The sequence below is a fragment of the Sceloporus occidentalis genome, unplaced genomic scaffold, assembly GCF_023333645.1.
Source record: "Sceloporus occidentalis isolate IW3139 unplaced genomic scaffold, rSceOcc1.0.p SCAF_14, whole genome shotgun sequence".
In the NCBI taxonomy this organism is placed as follows: domain Eukaryota; kingdom Metazoa; phylum Chordata; class Lepidosauria; order Squamata; family Phrynosomatidae; genus Sceloporus; species Sceloporus occidentalis.
Window position 1 is genome coordinate 977,922 of NW_028316994.1, and position 12,818 is coordinate 990,739.

The following is a 12,818-nucleotide window of genomic DNA, read 5'->3' on the forward strand; positions in this document are numbered from 1 at the left end:
CCATATACATGTGTAACCCCCTCCTCTTTTTGAATTTCAGACATTTCAATCAGCAATTCACTGGAAAACATGATGCAGGATAAGTCCTTGCCATTGCTTGCATTATTTCTTTGATGGCATTAAAACTATGTGGCAGACAGAGAGGTAGAAATACTGATTGTGATCATTATTTGCTGTGAGTTACCCAGTGAGAACATCGTTCCCCTAAGGAAATGCTTTGTTTATTTGGGGAATTAATAAAGCTCTTATATGAAATGTTCTCAACACATGCTCACAATACATCCCACTGGCTCTATAAAAGGAAAAAAACAACACTCAGGAACTATTTTAAAAAGACATAAAAATGAATCTTTTTAGGTATTGTGGAGATTTGGGGTTTTTTCCCCCTCACTGCATCGTTAATGCTCATTATAGAAGATAAGTGCTAGTCTGTTGCCCCATTGACTGTGGTCATATCAGGTGAGTTCATCGGCCTTTTAACAATTTTCACAGAGATATATGCTGTCTTATAACAATGACTACTTTTTTTATTTTTCAAAGGCACAGACTGTGAGTGGAACTGATAATACCCGCCCCCCAAAAAAGAAAAGAAAAGTCTCCTTATTACAAATATTAATGAAAAAGTATACAGCAGTATTTTCAATACTTATCATTATTGATTTAGGAGCCCCTAATAAGCATTCAGATACCACTAATTTTATAGAGAAAAAATTTAGTCAGCTGTTGAAATTGTGCAGCGTGAATTTGCTTCTTTTAATTTCCTCCCATTTCTAAGATTAAATTTATGTTTATTTAGTCCCTTCTATAAGCATTTCAGTTTGTATGTACATGGGCCCAAACTCCATGTAATTGTACTTATAGAACCTAGCACATGTGCGAGAGGTTGATAAATAATTGTTCCATTAATTTTCTTAATGGATTTATCCAATTTACAGTAGGGACACTTCTTTGCCTCTCATGAAAATTTCATCCTCTCATCAAAGGACAAGGGATTTCTGCAGTTTTTTCGTTGTTGCAAGAGAAAACAGTATTCTTGTGCAATATTATCCCCTTATTTATAGGTCATTGGGGTTATGGGCAACTATTCTACATAGAAAAATGTGTGGTTTTCTTGTTCAAAGACTACTGTTTGTTGTTTTCCATTATATAGCCATGTTAGTCTGTAGAATAAGTATGGAGAGAGATCTTGTAGCACCTTTGAGACTAACTGAAAGAAAGAAGTTGGCAGCATGAGCTTTTGTAGATGTAAGTCTACCTTCTCAGTCGCTTTGTCCCCATTAGTCTTTTCTGCCTGGGAAAAAGAGATTTCTATTCAGTCTTCTGATGCAGAAAACCAAACTGTATTTCTATGCAGGATAATTCCCCACATCAATCTGTCTTGCTGACCATTTAATGTATGTATTAAATATTTTAGAACATTTTATGTAATATATATATTTATGTATTAACATGTGAGTATGACACAGCAATAATTTAAACTGGTGTTATGTGTTTTAACTGATTCGTGTGTTTTAACCGATGTTACTTGTTTAAAATGGATATGTATTGTACTTTCAACTCTTGATGTTCCCCGCTTTTATTGATAGAGAGAGGCAAATAAGAAATAATAATAATAATAATAATAATAATAATAATAATAATAATAATAATATATTAAATATGAAGCAAGAGTTAATTTAAAGTGGATCAATATAAATATTTTTGCCTTAATTGTGCTCAGCTTCCTTATTTTTTATTTCTTCCCAGATCAGTAAGTACGAATGGAAAACAAAACTGGTAGATCAGAGTTTATTTTCTTGGGACTTTCCAGCGATCCTCAGCTACAGATGTTCTTGTTCATGGTATTTCTTACCATTTACTTGATAACACTCTCTGGAAACATCATCATCATACTAGTGATAAGAATGGACCCTTTTCTTTACTCACCAATGTATTATTTTCTGTCTCATTTGTCTTTTGTGGACATCTGTTACTCTACTGACATTGTCCCTAAAATGTTGGCAAACATGCTTATGAATCAAAATACTATCTCTTCCACTGGCTGCCTTACACAAATGTTTTTCAGCCTTCTGTTGAGTGTGACAGAGGTCTTTATTCTTTCAGCAATGGCTTATGACAGATACACAGCTGTGTGTCACCCACTTCACTACATAGTGGTCATGAAGAAATCCATATGCAATTACCTGGTGATGGGTTCATGGCTAATGGGCTTGTCGTTTGCAGTAGTAAATACAGTGCCTACATTCAATGTACAGTTCTGTGACCTTCACGAAATCAAACACTTCAGCTGTGAGCTTCCACCACTGTTGAAAACAGCTAGTTCTGACACCTTCCTCAATAATATAATACTTTATTCTTCTGTTATCATTTTTGGGCTTGGTTCCTTCCTACCAACCTTGGTGTCCTATATTCACATCATCTCCACCATTCTGAAGATCCGCTCAACAGATGGCCAGAAAAAGGCCTTCTCTACCTGTAGTTCTCACCTCATTGTAGTTGGTTTACTATATGTGACAGGAATGTCCCAGTACATGAAACCCAGCAGCATCTCTTCGGTGGCACTAGATGAACTTTTCTCTGTTCAATATAGCATTCTGACTCCTATGCTGAATCCAATTATCTACAGTCTGAAAAATAAAGACGTGAAGAGAGCACTTGGAAGAATGTTTGGAAAAAAAGTAGAGAGCTTACTACCATAGTGCTGGTACTAGCTTTCTGTAGTTAAAACTATCATGGGATTGGTTCCAGATTTCATCATGCTCACAATACACCCACTGATAGTACCCAGTCAAATTCCCAATATTTACTCCAGCCAGTTTCTTATTTGCATGCACACTCATCTTTTAATAACACACACATCTGCTTCCCTCAGAGCTTTCCATGTAATATTGTCTCACACATCTGTGTCTGGTATACGTCTGCATCCTCAACTGGAATCTCAACTGGAATGAGATTCTTATCTATTTCTGTTCATTAGTGATAAGGATAAGAAGGACTGCCAGAGTTTTAGACAATGTGGCATATCTACTATCATGTTCTTTTAGACAACCTCTCCCTGAGTCTAGTTCTGAACATCTTTACAATACAGATCCATTGGTTCCCTCGTCACGCCTAGAGACTCTTTAACCCCTTATGATATAAATATTTAGTTTGCCTCTTTTCCTATTAAAAGGGTCCCTGGGATTGGTGCACTCTCCAGCAGTTGGGAGAAAAAAACAGTTTGTTTTTTAAAAAGCAACAAAAAAAACCTTCTTTTTTGTTTAAACCATCGTTGTTTCTTGTTTAAACCTTTTTTCTTTCTTTTTGTATTAATGTATAGGACCACAACAATATAGTACTAAATCAAAGGTACCAAAATGCTGTTCAGATGTTATGGCCGCTTGCTTAAATAATAATTGTTCTTTTAAAAATGCTCTTTTCAAGCAAGATGTTTTGGTTGAACTTATGTTAACAGACAATTTGTTTCTGAATTGCATATCTTGCACTATTAAATAAACTGATTTAAAAGAAGCAACAGACACTATTAGTCCAACAATGAACAACTGCCAATAAACTGTTAAAATTAAAAGCTCACACTAGCTTAAAAAGATTTTCCATTGACATGAGTGTGTAGTTGTAACCAACTATAGGGGGTGGTGCTCATTCCGTTACTAAGCCAAAGAACCAGTGTTGTCTGAAGATGACTCCATGGTCATGTGGCCAGCATTACTGCACAAAACACTGTTACCTTCCCACCAAAGCAGTACCCATTTATCAACTTGCATTTGCATGCTTTCAAACTGCTACATTGGCAGAAGCTGTGACTAGTGACAGGAGCTCACTTGATCCTGCAGCACTTGGGCCTCGAACTGCCAATCTTCCGATCTTGCAGTCATCAGAATTGGTGCCTTAGCCACGAAGCCACAGCTCTCTTAGTAACTAGCTTAGTAACTATATGAATCCAATTAATTTTAGCACTTACCTAAATCTCCTACTGAAATCAGATTTAAAAGTCCCTAGAATCAAATGGAATATGAATGGGCCTTCAAAAATTATTTGTCTTTGGTATTTATTTTCTCTATATTTGCTAAGCATGTTGGGCAATATCCAAAGGAATATTGCACTTAAAAGAATCTTTGACAGTACCTGGGAATCATGGACTGCCCTGGGCCTGACTTAGAGGCACAATCAGAGGACTCAGATTCTGAAGACATGGAGGTGGCTGAGAGAGAGAGAGAGAGACAGGGGCAGATCTGGGGCTGCCTGGATCAGCAGTCCCAGAGCCGGCTCAGGAAGCCACAGAGGGAGAAACAGACTCTATGGAGTCTAGGCTGGAGGTGCTAGGACCTATGGAGTGAAGACAGGTCAAGGATATTTGATGTGTTCTTCCAGGCTAGAAGCCAAGAGGAGAGTGAATAGGTTTCAGCTGAGAGAAGCAGAGGCCTTTTAAAACACATCCAGTTGCAGAGGTTCTTTGCAGCTGACAACCTGTCTTGCTGTTCTTTGCTCTTTGACTCTGGACTATTCCTTGGCATATTCCCCTGCTGTGTTCTCCTCAGTAGAAGTAAACAGGACATTAGGAATTTTTTTCATAGATTCAGTTTACTTCATCAGATACTGGAGTAGACTATATCAGATACATAGTAGATTTCACCAAATATAGGATTAGGAGTAGACTATGGTGCTGAGCATGTGCTGTGCTGTTTCTTACTTGGGTCAGTCCCTGGATCAGCACAGGGATGAATGGGTGTTTACACCCCTGTCCCAATCCCAACCCAGGACCTGCAACTGGTGCACTATCCTTATCTTGCTGTGCTGTTGCTCTTACTCACAAGCCCACCCCCCATTATTGCATCTGATGCAGAAATGGGCTGCCTGGGTGCACTCATATGGCCAGGCACCCCATTTCTGCATCAGACATGGCAGGAGGAGGCCTCTAAGTAAGAGTGACGGAGCAGCAATGTAAGGAGCATGGAGGGGCATGTAAACAGCTGGGATTTACCACAGAGTTTCCAGGAAACTCCACAGTAAAAACAGGGGTATAATTAATGGCTATTTATCTCAGGATGGGGATGGGGAGAACCTGGATATTTTGGTCCATGCAGACAACCCCTATGAAAGTTTATGCTACAGACCACTTTCTCACAGTTACTCTCAAGGTTACTACAAGATTCCTTTGTATGCTGATGCAGATTAATATGGCTGTTTTGAAATAATATCCAGTTATGTCATTCCTGTAGCACAAATAATACTGCACTTGTAGACTTACAGTAGCTTGGGTTGTGCCGAAAAGGAAAATGCAACTCAGTTTCAAATTCTTTGAATGGTTGCATATATGATAACATGCAGCATAGGGACCACAATAAACAAGTGCACTAATACCTCTGCAACTAGAAAAGCCAACTGAATCCAATGACTTGATGTTACATAGAATTTAGTTCATTAGTTTTGTTCTCTGAATGAACAATTGAGTAAGTGGTCAAAAATGCAATTAGCTATATAATGTTCTGACTTCTGGAGAAATGAGTTGCAATGAGAAGGATAATAATTTTCTATAGTGTAGTCAGCAACAATGATTAGGAATTTAGAAGTGAAATTAGTGTTTCTGCAACAAGATAAATATATAAGACAGCAATTTCTGAGAACCAGTATGGAATAGTAGTTGAATGTTGAACTGTGTCTGTGTTTTCCCATTTAGCTATGTAACCTCATAAATTACTATAATTCAAATGGATGAAATCATTGTATTTTTTAAAAAAAATCTTTGCATTTTAAAATATTTTTGCTGAATTATAGATACATATTTTAATCTGGATGACATATTTGTCCATTGTATGTTGTTAAGATCAATAAAGCTTGTGCCACATTTATTATTAAATATTGTCCAGGTCTTTTGATATATGGTTAAACCAAATAAATGTAAAATCTTTTTGTACTTAAGCTTCTATTATTGTTGTAAGTTTCATTACTGGATAAATACTTTGTTAGCTATTCCCAGAGGAAAGTGTCAGATTCATCTGAGCCTGCAAGATAAATTAGCAGTAGTGGGATTTATCAGTCATGGGATGAGGTTGTTTACCCAAAATTTCCCATCTTCTCCTTGGTCTTGCAAATCTAACTATGACCAGTGAAAAATCAATTTGAGACAAATGGTACCTTGAGATGCCATGTTTCTTGAAGGAATTGGTTTTTCACACATTTCAAAGGGACACCTACTAAACACTTAATATAAATAATATTGAAATCATAAAGTGGACCCAAGTGTATGATTATCTTGTAGAAAACAGAGATTCTAATATATACAAAGTTTAATCTTCCACGGCCATCTACATATTCCATTGAGACAGTGATGAAAAGAACTGTAGAATTGTAATTGTACTTGGTTTATTAGCACAAGGAACAAATTGACAAAATGTTCTACTGAGGATACTGGTATAATTTGTATTTTTCTGTATTATATCCTACTGTATCATTCACAGACATTCATGAAAAAAATATTTGAACATTTTAGAATTATTCTTACAATGTATCCAATATCCAATATAATAACCACAATTACAGTGCAACCCATCACAATTTTCCATCTCCCTCGTTGTCTTCTAGACTTTGATCAGAGATTGTTGATCAGTTGATTGTTGATTGTTGATCAGTTGTTCTACTTTCCCAGATCATTTCAACAGTAGAAGGAAGTGATCAGGGACATTTTCCATGCAAATTACATATTTTATTTATTAACAATAACTGCTGAAACAGTAAGATGAAGCATCCACTTTCAACATGCCCTGGCTTCAATCCAACATCTCCTTAGCATAAATACCCACGTCTGCAGATATACTCCATGAGCAACATCCAAGTAGAATATCACAGTACACAACTACAATCTGTGTAGGATGGACAACCATTATGCAAAATATAAGATGTATAATCGTCATGCAAATGCTAGGGTGCACAGTCATGATACATAATACAGAATGCACAACTTGCAAAAACCAGGCACAAATGGGCATCCTGTCCACACAAATCCACTTCTGCTGCTATCAGAAAAATACATATGTTGTGCAATTGAGACTTTTTGGCCCCGCATGCATAGTGTGCATATATCCTGAAGATAATTCTGGCCTGTATCTGTTAACTATACCTTGGCCTGAAACAGACAGGCCAAATAAAGTGGCTTCTGGCCAGTTTGCGGGTGTGGCACATGCCCCCAAAGTGACCAGAAGCTGTGCTGAGGCCAAGCCAAGCCGACTAGAGCTTGCCCTTTTAGGAGCAGATTTAATCCATTCCTGCCGGCAGCTGGCTTGGGACTGTGGCGCCAACCCATTTTGGGTCCTGCATTTTCTAGAGTGTTCACAACTCCAGTGGATTCTTTTGAAGGGTATGTATAACTTTCTTTAGAACTATATGAATATTTTTGTATCACAGACTGATGAGTGTTGTCTTATCTTTTTATATATTATATCTTAGCTGTATTTATGGCCCGTTACAAACGGGCACCCTAGGACAGACTCAGTCCGTGCTAGGGTTAGAAAGGGGCGTCTCTTCCAGACGCCCCTAACCCTAGCACGGACTGAGTCCGTAACAAATGGCGGCGGCCGTTCCACACAGCCGCCGCCATTTTGACGTAATCATAGAATCATAGAATCATAGAATCGTAGAGTTGGAAGAGACCACTAGGGCCATCCAGTCCAACCCCCTGCCATGCAGGAAATCCAAATCAAAGCATCCCTGACAGATGGCCATCCAGCCTCTGTTTAAAGACCTCCAAGGAAGGAGACTCTATCACCTTCCGAGGAAGTGCATTCCACTGTTGAACAGCCCTTACTGTCAGGAAGTTCCTCCTAATGTTCAGGTGGAATCTCTTTTCCTGTAGCTTGCATCCATTGTTCCGGGTCCTGTTCTCTGAAGCAGCAGAAAACAAGCTTGCTCCCTCCTCAATATGACATCCTTTCAAATATTTAAACAGGGCTATCATATCACCTCTTAACCTTCTTTTCTCCAGGCTAAACATCCCCAGCTCCCTAAGTCGTTCCTCATAGGGCATGGTTTCCAGACCCTTCACCATTTTTGTCGCCCTCCTTTGGACACGCTCCAGTTTCTCAATGTCCTTTCTGAATTGTGGCGCCCAGAACTGGACACAATATTCTAGGTGGGGCCTGACCAAAGCAGAATACAGTGGCACTATTACTTCTCTTGATCTAGACACTATACTTCTATTGATGCAGCCTAAAATAGCATGCCCCCCTTTTAAGGAAAAATCTGCCTATGCTCAAGCACCATAGGAAATAATGGGGCTCATGCATGTGGCAGAGCGGCCACATTGTTTCCCTCCCGAGTGGCTTCTGCATAAGGTGGAAGCCGCGTAAAATGCGTTCGTGCATGGCACAGGTGCACTATATAAGCTAATTGCCCCCAAATAGCTGGGTACTCATTTTAGCGACTTCGGAAGGATGCCAGGCTGAGTCGACCCTGAGCCCCTGGCTGGTATTAAACTCACAACCTTGTGGTTTGTGAGTGAGTGTCTGGAGTACAGGCATTTAACCACTGTACCACCAGGGCTCCTAGAAGGTAGTACATCATTCCATTTCATTAGAATGAATTCTTCATTAAACAAATTATGGCCAGTCATCTCTTTATTAATTATTCTCTGGCAGTCTTGTTGGATCCCGATAAGAAAAAAATAAACATTGGTTTTCCACTTTCTATTTTCTATTTTCAGAGCTCTATTTTCAGAGTGAGATGCTAATACTCAGAAGAATGCTAAAAAGACAGCTCTTGTTTAACCAGCTTTAAACCCGAGGGTCTGACCCTTTGGAGACCAGGTTCCCCAGAGTTTAGTTATGGTAATGAAATGGACTCATTTTATAAGATGCATAAATTCAGGATAAAATCTTCACAGCAGGACAAAACGCAACATCTGAGAATGTCAGAATCCTCTTTAATACTTCCATCTATTATGTTTATCATTTTTATTATGTTGTATCCCATGTTCCTCAAAACAGTTTTGAAGATACCAGCTACTTTCAGACTTACAGTTTTCATCAGTGTGAGTATAATCATGCTGTTGGATTATACAGGATATAAACTACTTTTGCATAGAAAATGAGATGTTGTCCTGCTTTTATCTGTATTCCTTGCATTTGCCTGAAATGTGTGCCACAGAATTTAAGCAGTATACTCCTTTATCTACAAAGCAATGTTATGTAAAATACTTTAGTATTTGTTGACATACACTTCACTGATAATATTTTTAAAAAAGACTGTAGGCTGGGGTGACAGCATATTAATCTTTCAGCAATATTTTCAAATAAATTACAAGAAAAGAGATGCAGGAGAATGGAACAAAGTATATGCATGTGCAAATAAATAGATCGTTTATTAGGTATAATAGTAGTTCTTTCACAGATGTACCTTCCACATAATGTATCAGAATTGATTGTAAATTCTAAAATAGTTTCAGCATTTTATGCAAAAACAAGCAAATAAATTTCAGTAATATATTAATGATTCACACAAAGGGCGCATCTGTTAAATAAGTGATAACTGTACATTATTCCTAGATATGTAAGTATCTCAGAGGGTAATGTAAATTCAGAATCCAGAATCTTTGTGCTGATAAACAAGTTGCTCATCTGATTTTACCTAGTTCCTCTGTTTTTTGAAGGAAAGAAATTAGGTTAGTTTGGACATCTAGGCATGCACTTTACTTCCACCTCATGGCTGGTCTTTAGCTTCTAAAAGCCACTGAACCCAATCCAGAAAAAAAAAGTCATGAGTGTATCGTCATTGGAATAATCAGGTCCTGAATTTAGGAATGACTCACATCTTATTCATTTTAACAGTGTGCCTTAATTCTCACAAAGAATGCATAAGAATTCAGAGACATAGCCATGTTGGTCTGGGATATCAGTATGCAAAAGGGATATTGCAACACCTTTGAGATTAACTGTGTGAAAGAAGTTGTAGCAAAACATTTCATATACTTGGTCTACTTCCTCAGATGTACTCCATGCATCTGAGGAAATAGACCAAGTCTACGAAAGCCGATGCTACAACTTCTTCTACATTTTTAATCTCAAAGGTGCTACAAGATCTCTTTGGTTAAAGAATGGGTGAGTTAGAAACCTGTGCCTGGACTATACCTTTAATGGAATCAGATGATGAAACAAACGTTCCTCCATCCGAATATTTTTTTTTCAATCAAGAGTAAAATAAAATAATCTTTATGCATAGAAAATTAAATGTTAGGAGAAAGAGTAATTTTCTGCATGTCACATTATTTTGTTTTTCTGCAATATGAGCAGTACATTGAGTGGGCACCCATTTGGATGTTTAATACTATATGGTCTACTGTATAGATTTATCTTCTCATTTTTGCATATGTGAAAAAGAGATTAGCCCTCCCACACACACACACACACACAACAACAACCATTTACTGAATGGTGCCCAATATATTTTTCCAATCTTGTTTGCATGACTATAATCTGCTTGATCTATGGCAGGGGTAGGCAACCTGCGGCCCGCGGGCCGGATGCGGCCCGGCAAGGCCTTGGGACCGGCCCCAGCCCAGTCCTGCCGCCGATTGCCGCCAGGGCCTTTGGGGGGCAATTGTCTATAGAAGCCTCAGAAACACGCATTTATATGAACATTTTTTTTAAATCAGCAAATTTTTTTCGCATGTCCTCCATTTTTTTTAAAAAAGTGTCTTCCATTTGAAAATTTTGTCCTACATTTGTCCTGGTTTATTTATATATTTAATTTTTAAAAACATTATTTAATTATTTATTTTTTGGCTTCGGCCCCCCAGTTGTCTGAGGGACAGCAACCCGGCCCCCGGCTCAAAAAGATTGCCTACCCCTGATCTATGGCATGAATATAAATAGTTGTTAGGAATAATCCTTATTGTACACAAATTCTTGATTTTATTTTATTCTTTATTTACTTCATTTGTATGCTGCCTTTCTCCCAGAAAGGACTCAAGGTGGCAGATATAGGTTCCACTGCTTTTCACTTTCATTCTTTCCCTGGAATGTTTCATGTAAAAACTTTTCTATAACCTTAAGACATAATCTTTTAAAAGGGCAAGCTTCCTGCATGCGGTATATATAGAAAACTAATATCAGTTGTGACAGTAATATTGATTTACTTGAAAAAAAAAACAATTTCATTCCACAGAGCAAGAACCAGTTATAGGATGGATCTTACAAATCATACAACTGTGAGTGAATTTGTTATTTCAGGGTTTCCCAGCCTGCAAAAGAACAGAATTCCTGTGTTTGTTCTGGTTTTAACTATCTACTTGTTAACAGTGACAGGAAACATGATCATAGTCTTCATCACCAGATATGAAATTTCTCTCCGTACTCCCATGTACTTTTTCTTGGGGAACTTTTCTTTGCTTGAAATCTGTTTTACTTCAGTCACTGTCCCAACAATTCTGGTTGATCTCATTAGAGAAAACAACATTGTATCCTTCACCAACTGCCTTGTCCAAATATATTTCTTTCATGCTCTTGGTGGAATTGAATGCCTTCTTTTGGCTGCTATGGCATATGATAGATATGTGGCTATCCGTTCTCCTCTGAGATATAACATCATTATGAGTAGTGTTGCCTATGGCCAGCTTGCTGCCTGGTCTTGGGCCACTGGATTGGTACTACCATTGATACCAGTAATTCTCATATCTCAGCTCAACTATTGTGGGACCAATGTGGTGGATCACTTCTTCTGCGACATCTTGCCTTTGCTAAGACTGGTTTGCAATAGGACCCAACTTAATGAGATGCTGAGCTTCTTCATCTGTACCTTTATTCTTGTTGGCTCATTCACACTAACTGTGGTTTCTTATGCTGCCATCCTGATCACTGTTATGGGCATTCGTTCTACAGATGGACGCAAAAAGGCCTTCTCTACGTTTGCTTCCCATCTGACAGTGGTCTGTATTTTCTATGGAACAATGATGTTTATATATGTCTGACCCACTAGAAACCTCTCCTTCAATATGGACCAAATAGTTGCTGTGTTCTACTGCCTGGTCACTCCACTCTTAAATCCCATTATATACAGCCTCAGGAACAAGGAGGTAAAAGAGGCACTTAAAAAAGTATTCTGCAGAAAACGTGTAGAGTTGAAGTAACAATTTAGTCTTTAACAATTTACTCTTGTGGAGAAGGTTGAAATGAGCCAAGCTTTGTACAGACTTTATCATTTGCCACATCGGTATCTGATTTAGCAGAACAAGATCATCAGTGCTAAATAACAAAATTAAAAAAAAAATGTGAAGTAAAATGAAGTTTGGCTTGGAAAAGTAATACAACTTATATTGACAGCTTACATACATTTGTCTATATTGTATATTAGTTTCTAAAAGCCTGATTGCATTCATGTTTATACAGAAATCTGTCAGTTCCTTAAAAATGGAGTACAAAACGGTAGCCTCAATATTTGTTTGCTTATATCTTGATTTAATGCTAAGAAGACTCACTAAAATTAATGTGAAAATTTACATGTGACTAACTTGTCACTTTAGTTTCTGTGGATCTGTTTTAGGTATGACTACATCTAGTCTTTATCCAATACATTGTCACTGATTCATGTTTTGTCCTCTGTGATTGTATTTTATGTATAACAATTACATTTTATCCTTTTATCTCTTTTGTTATTTATAGTTGTAGTACAATCTAAAAGTTTTTACAATTAGAGCTTAATAATGGTTTTTGTGACCTGATTGTTATTGTATTTGCTGGTCAATGACCGAATAAACTTTTACATTACATTACATTGTCACTGGTAATACAATATTTTGAGCATAAATAAGTTTTTTTTAAATAAATCTTTTT

The 12,818-nt window shown here is 37.6% G+C and overlaps 1 protein-coding gene and 1 pseudogene across 1 annotated transcript; both read left to right on the top strand.

The window, feature by feature from the left end:
• Positions 1 to 1,760: 1,760 nt before the first annotated feature.
• LOC149303436 (olfactory receptor 7D2-like) lies at positions 1,761 to 2,699 on the top strand. The gene has a single exon (XM_089480709.1). The coding sequence runs from the start codon at positions 1,761 to 1,763 to the stop codon at positions 2,697 to 2,699; it is 939 nt and encodes a 312-aa protein (XP_089336835.1).
• Positions 2,700 to 11,173: 8,474 nt separating this feature from the next.
• On the top strand, positions 11,174 to 12,115 carry LOC149303437 (olfactory receptor 6N2-like; annotated as a pseudogene).
• The last annotated feature ends 703 nt before the right edge of the window (positions 12,116 to 12,818 follow it).

What these genes read in the sequence shown, in the direction of transcription:
- LOC149303436 (XM_089480709.1), top strand. Translation starts at nt 1,761, where the DNA reads ATGGAAAACAAAACTGGTAGATCAGAGTTTATTTTCTTGGGACTTTCC.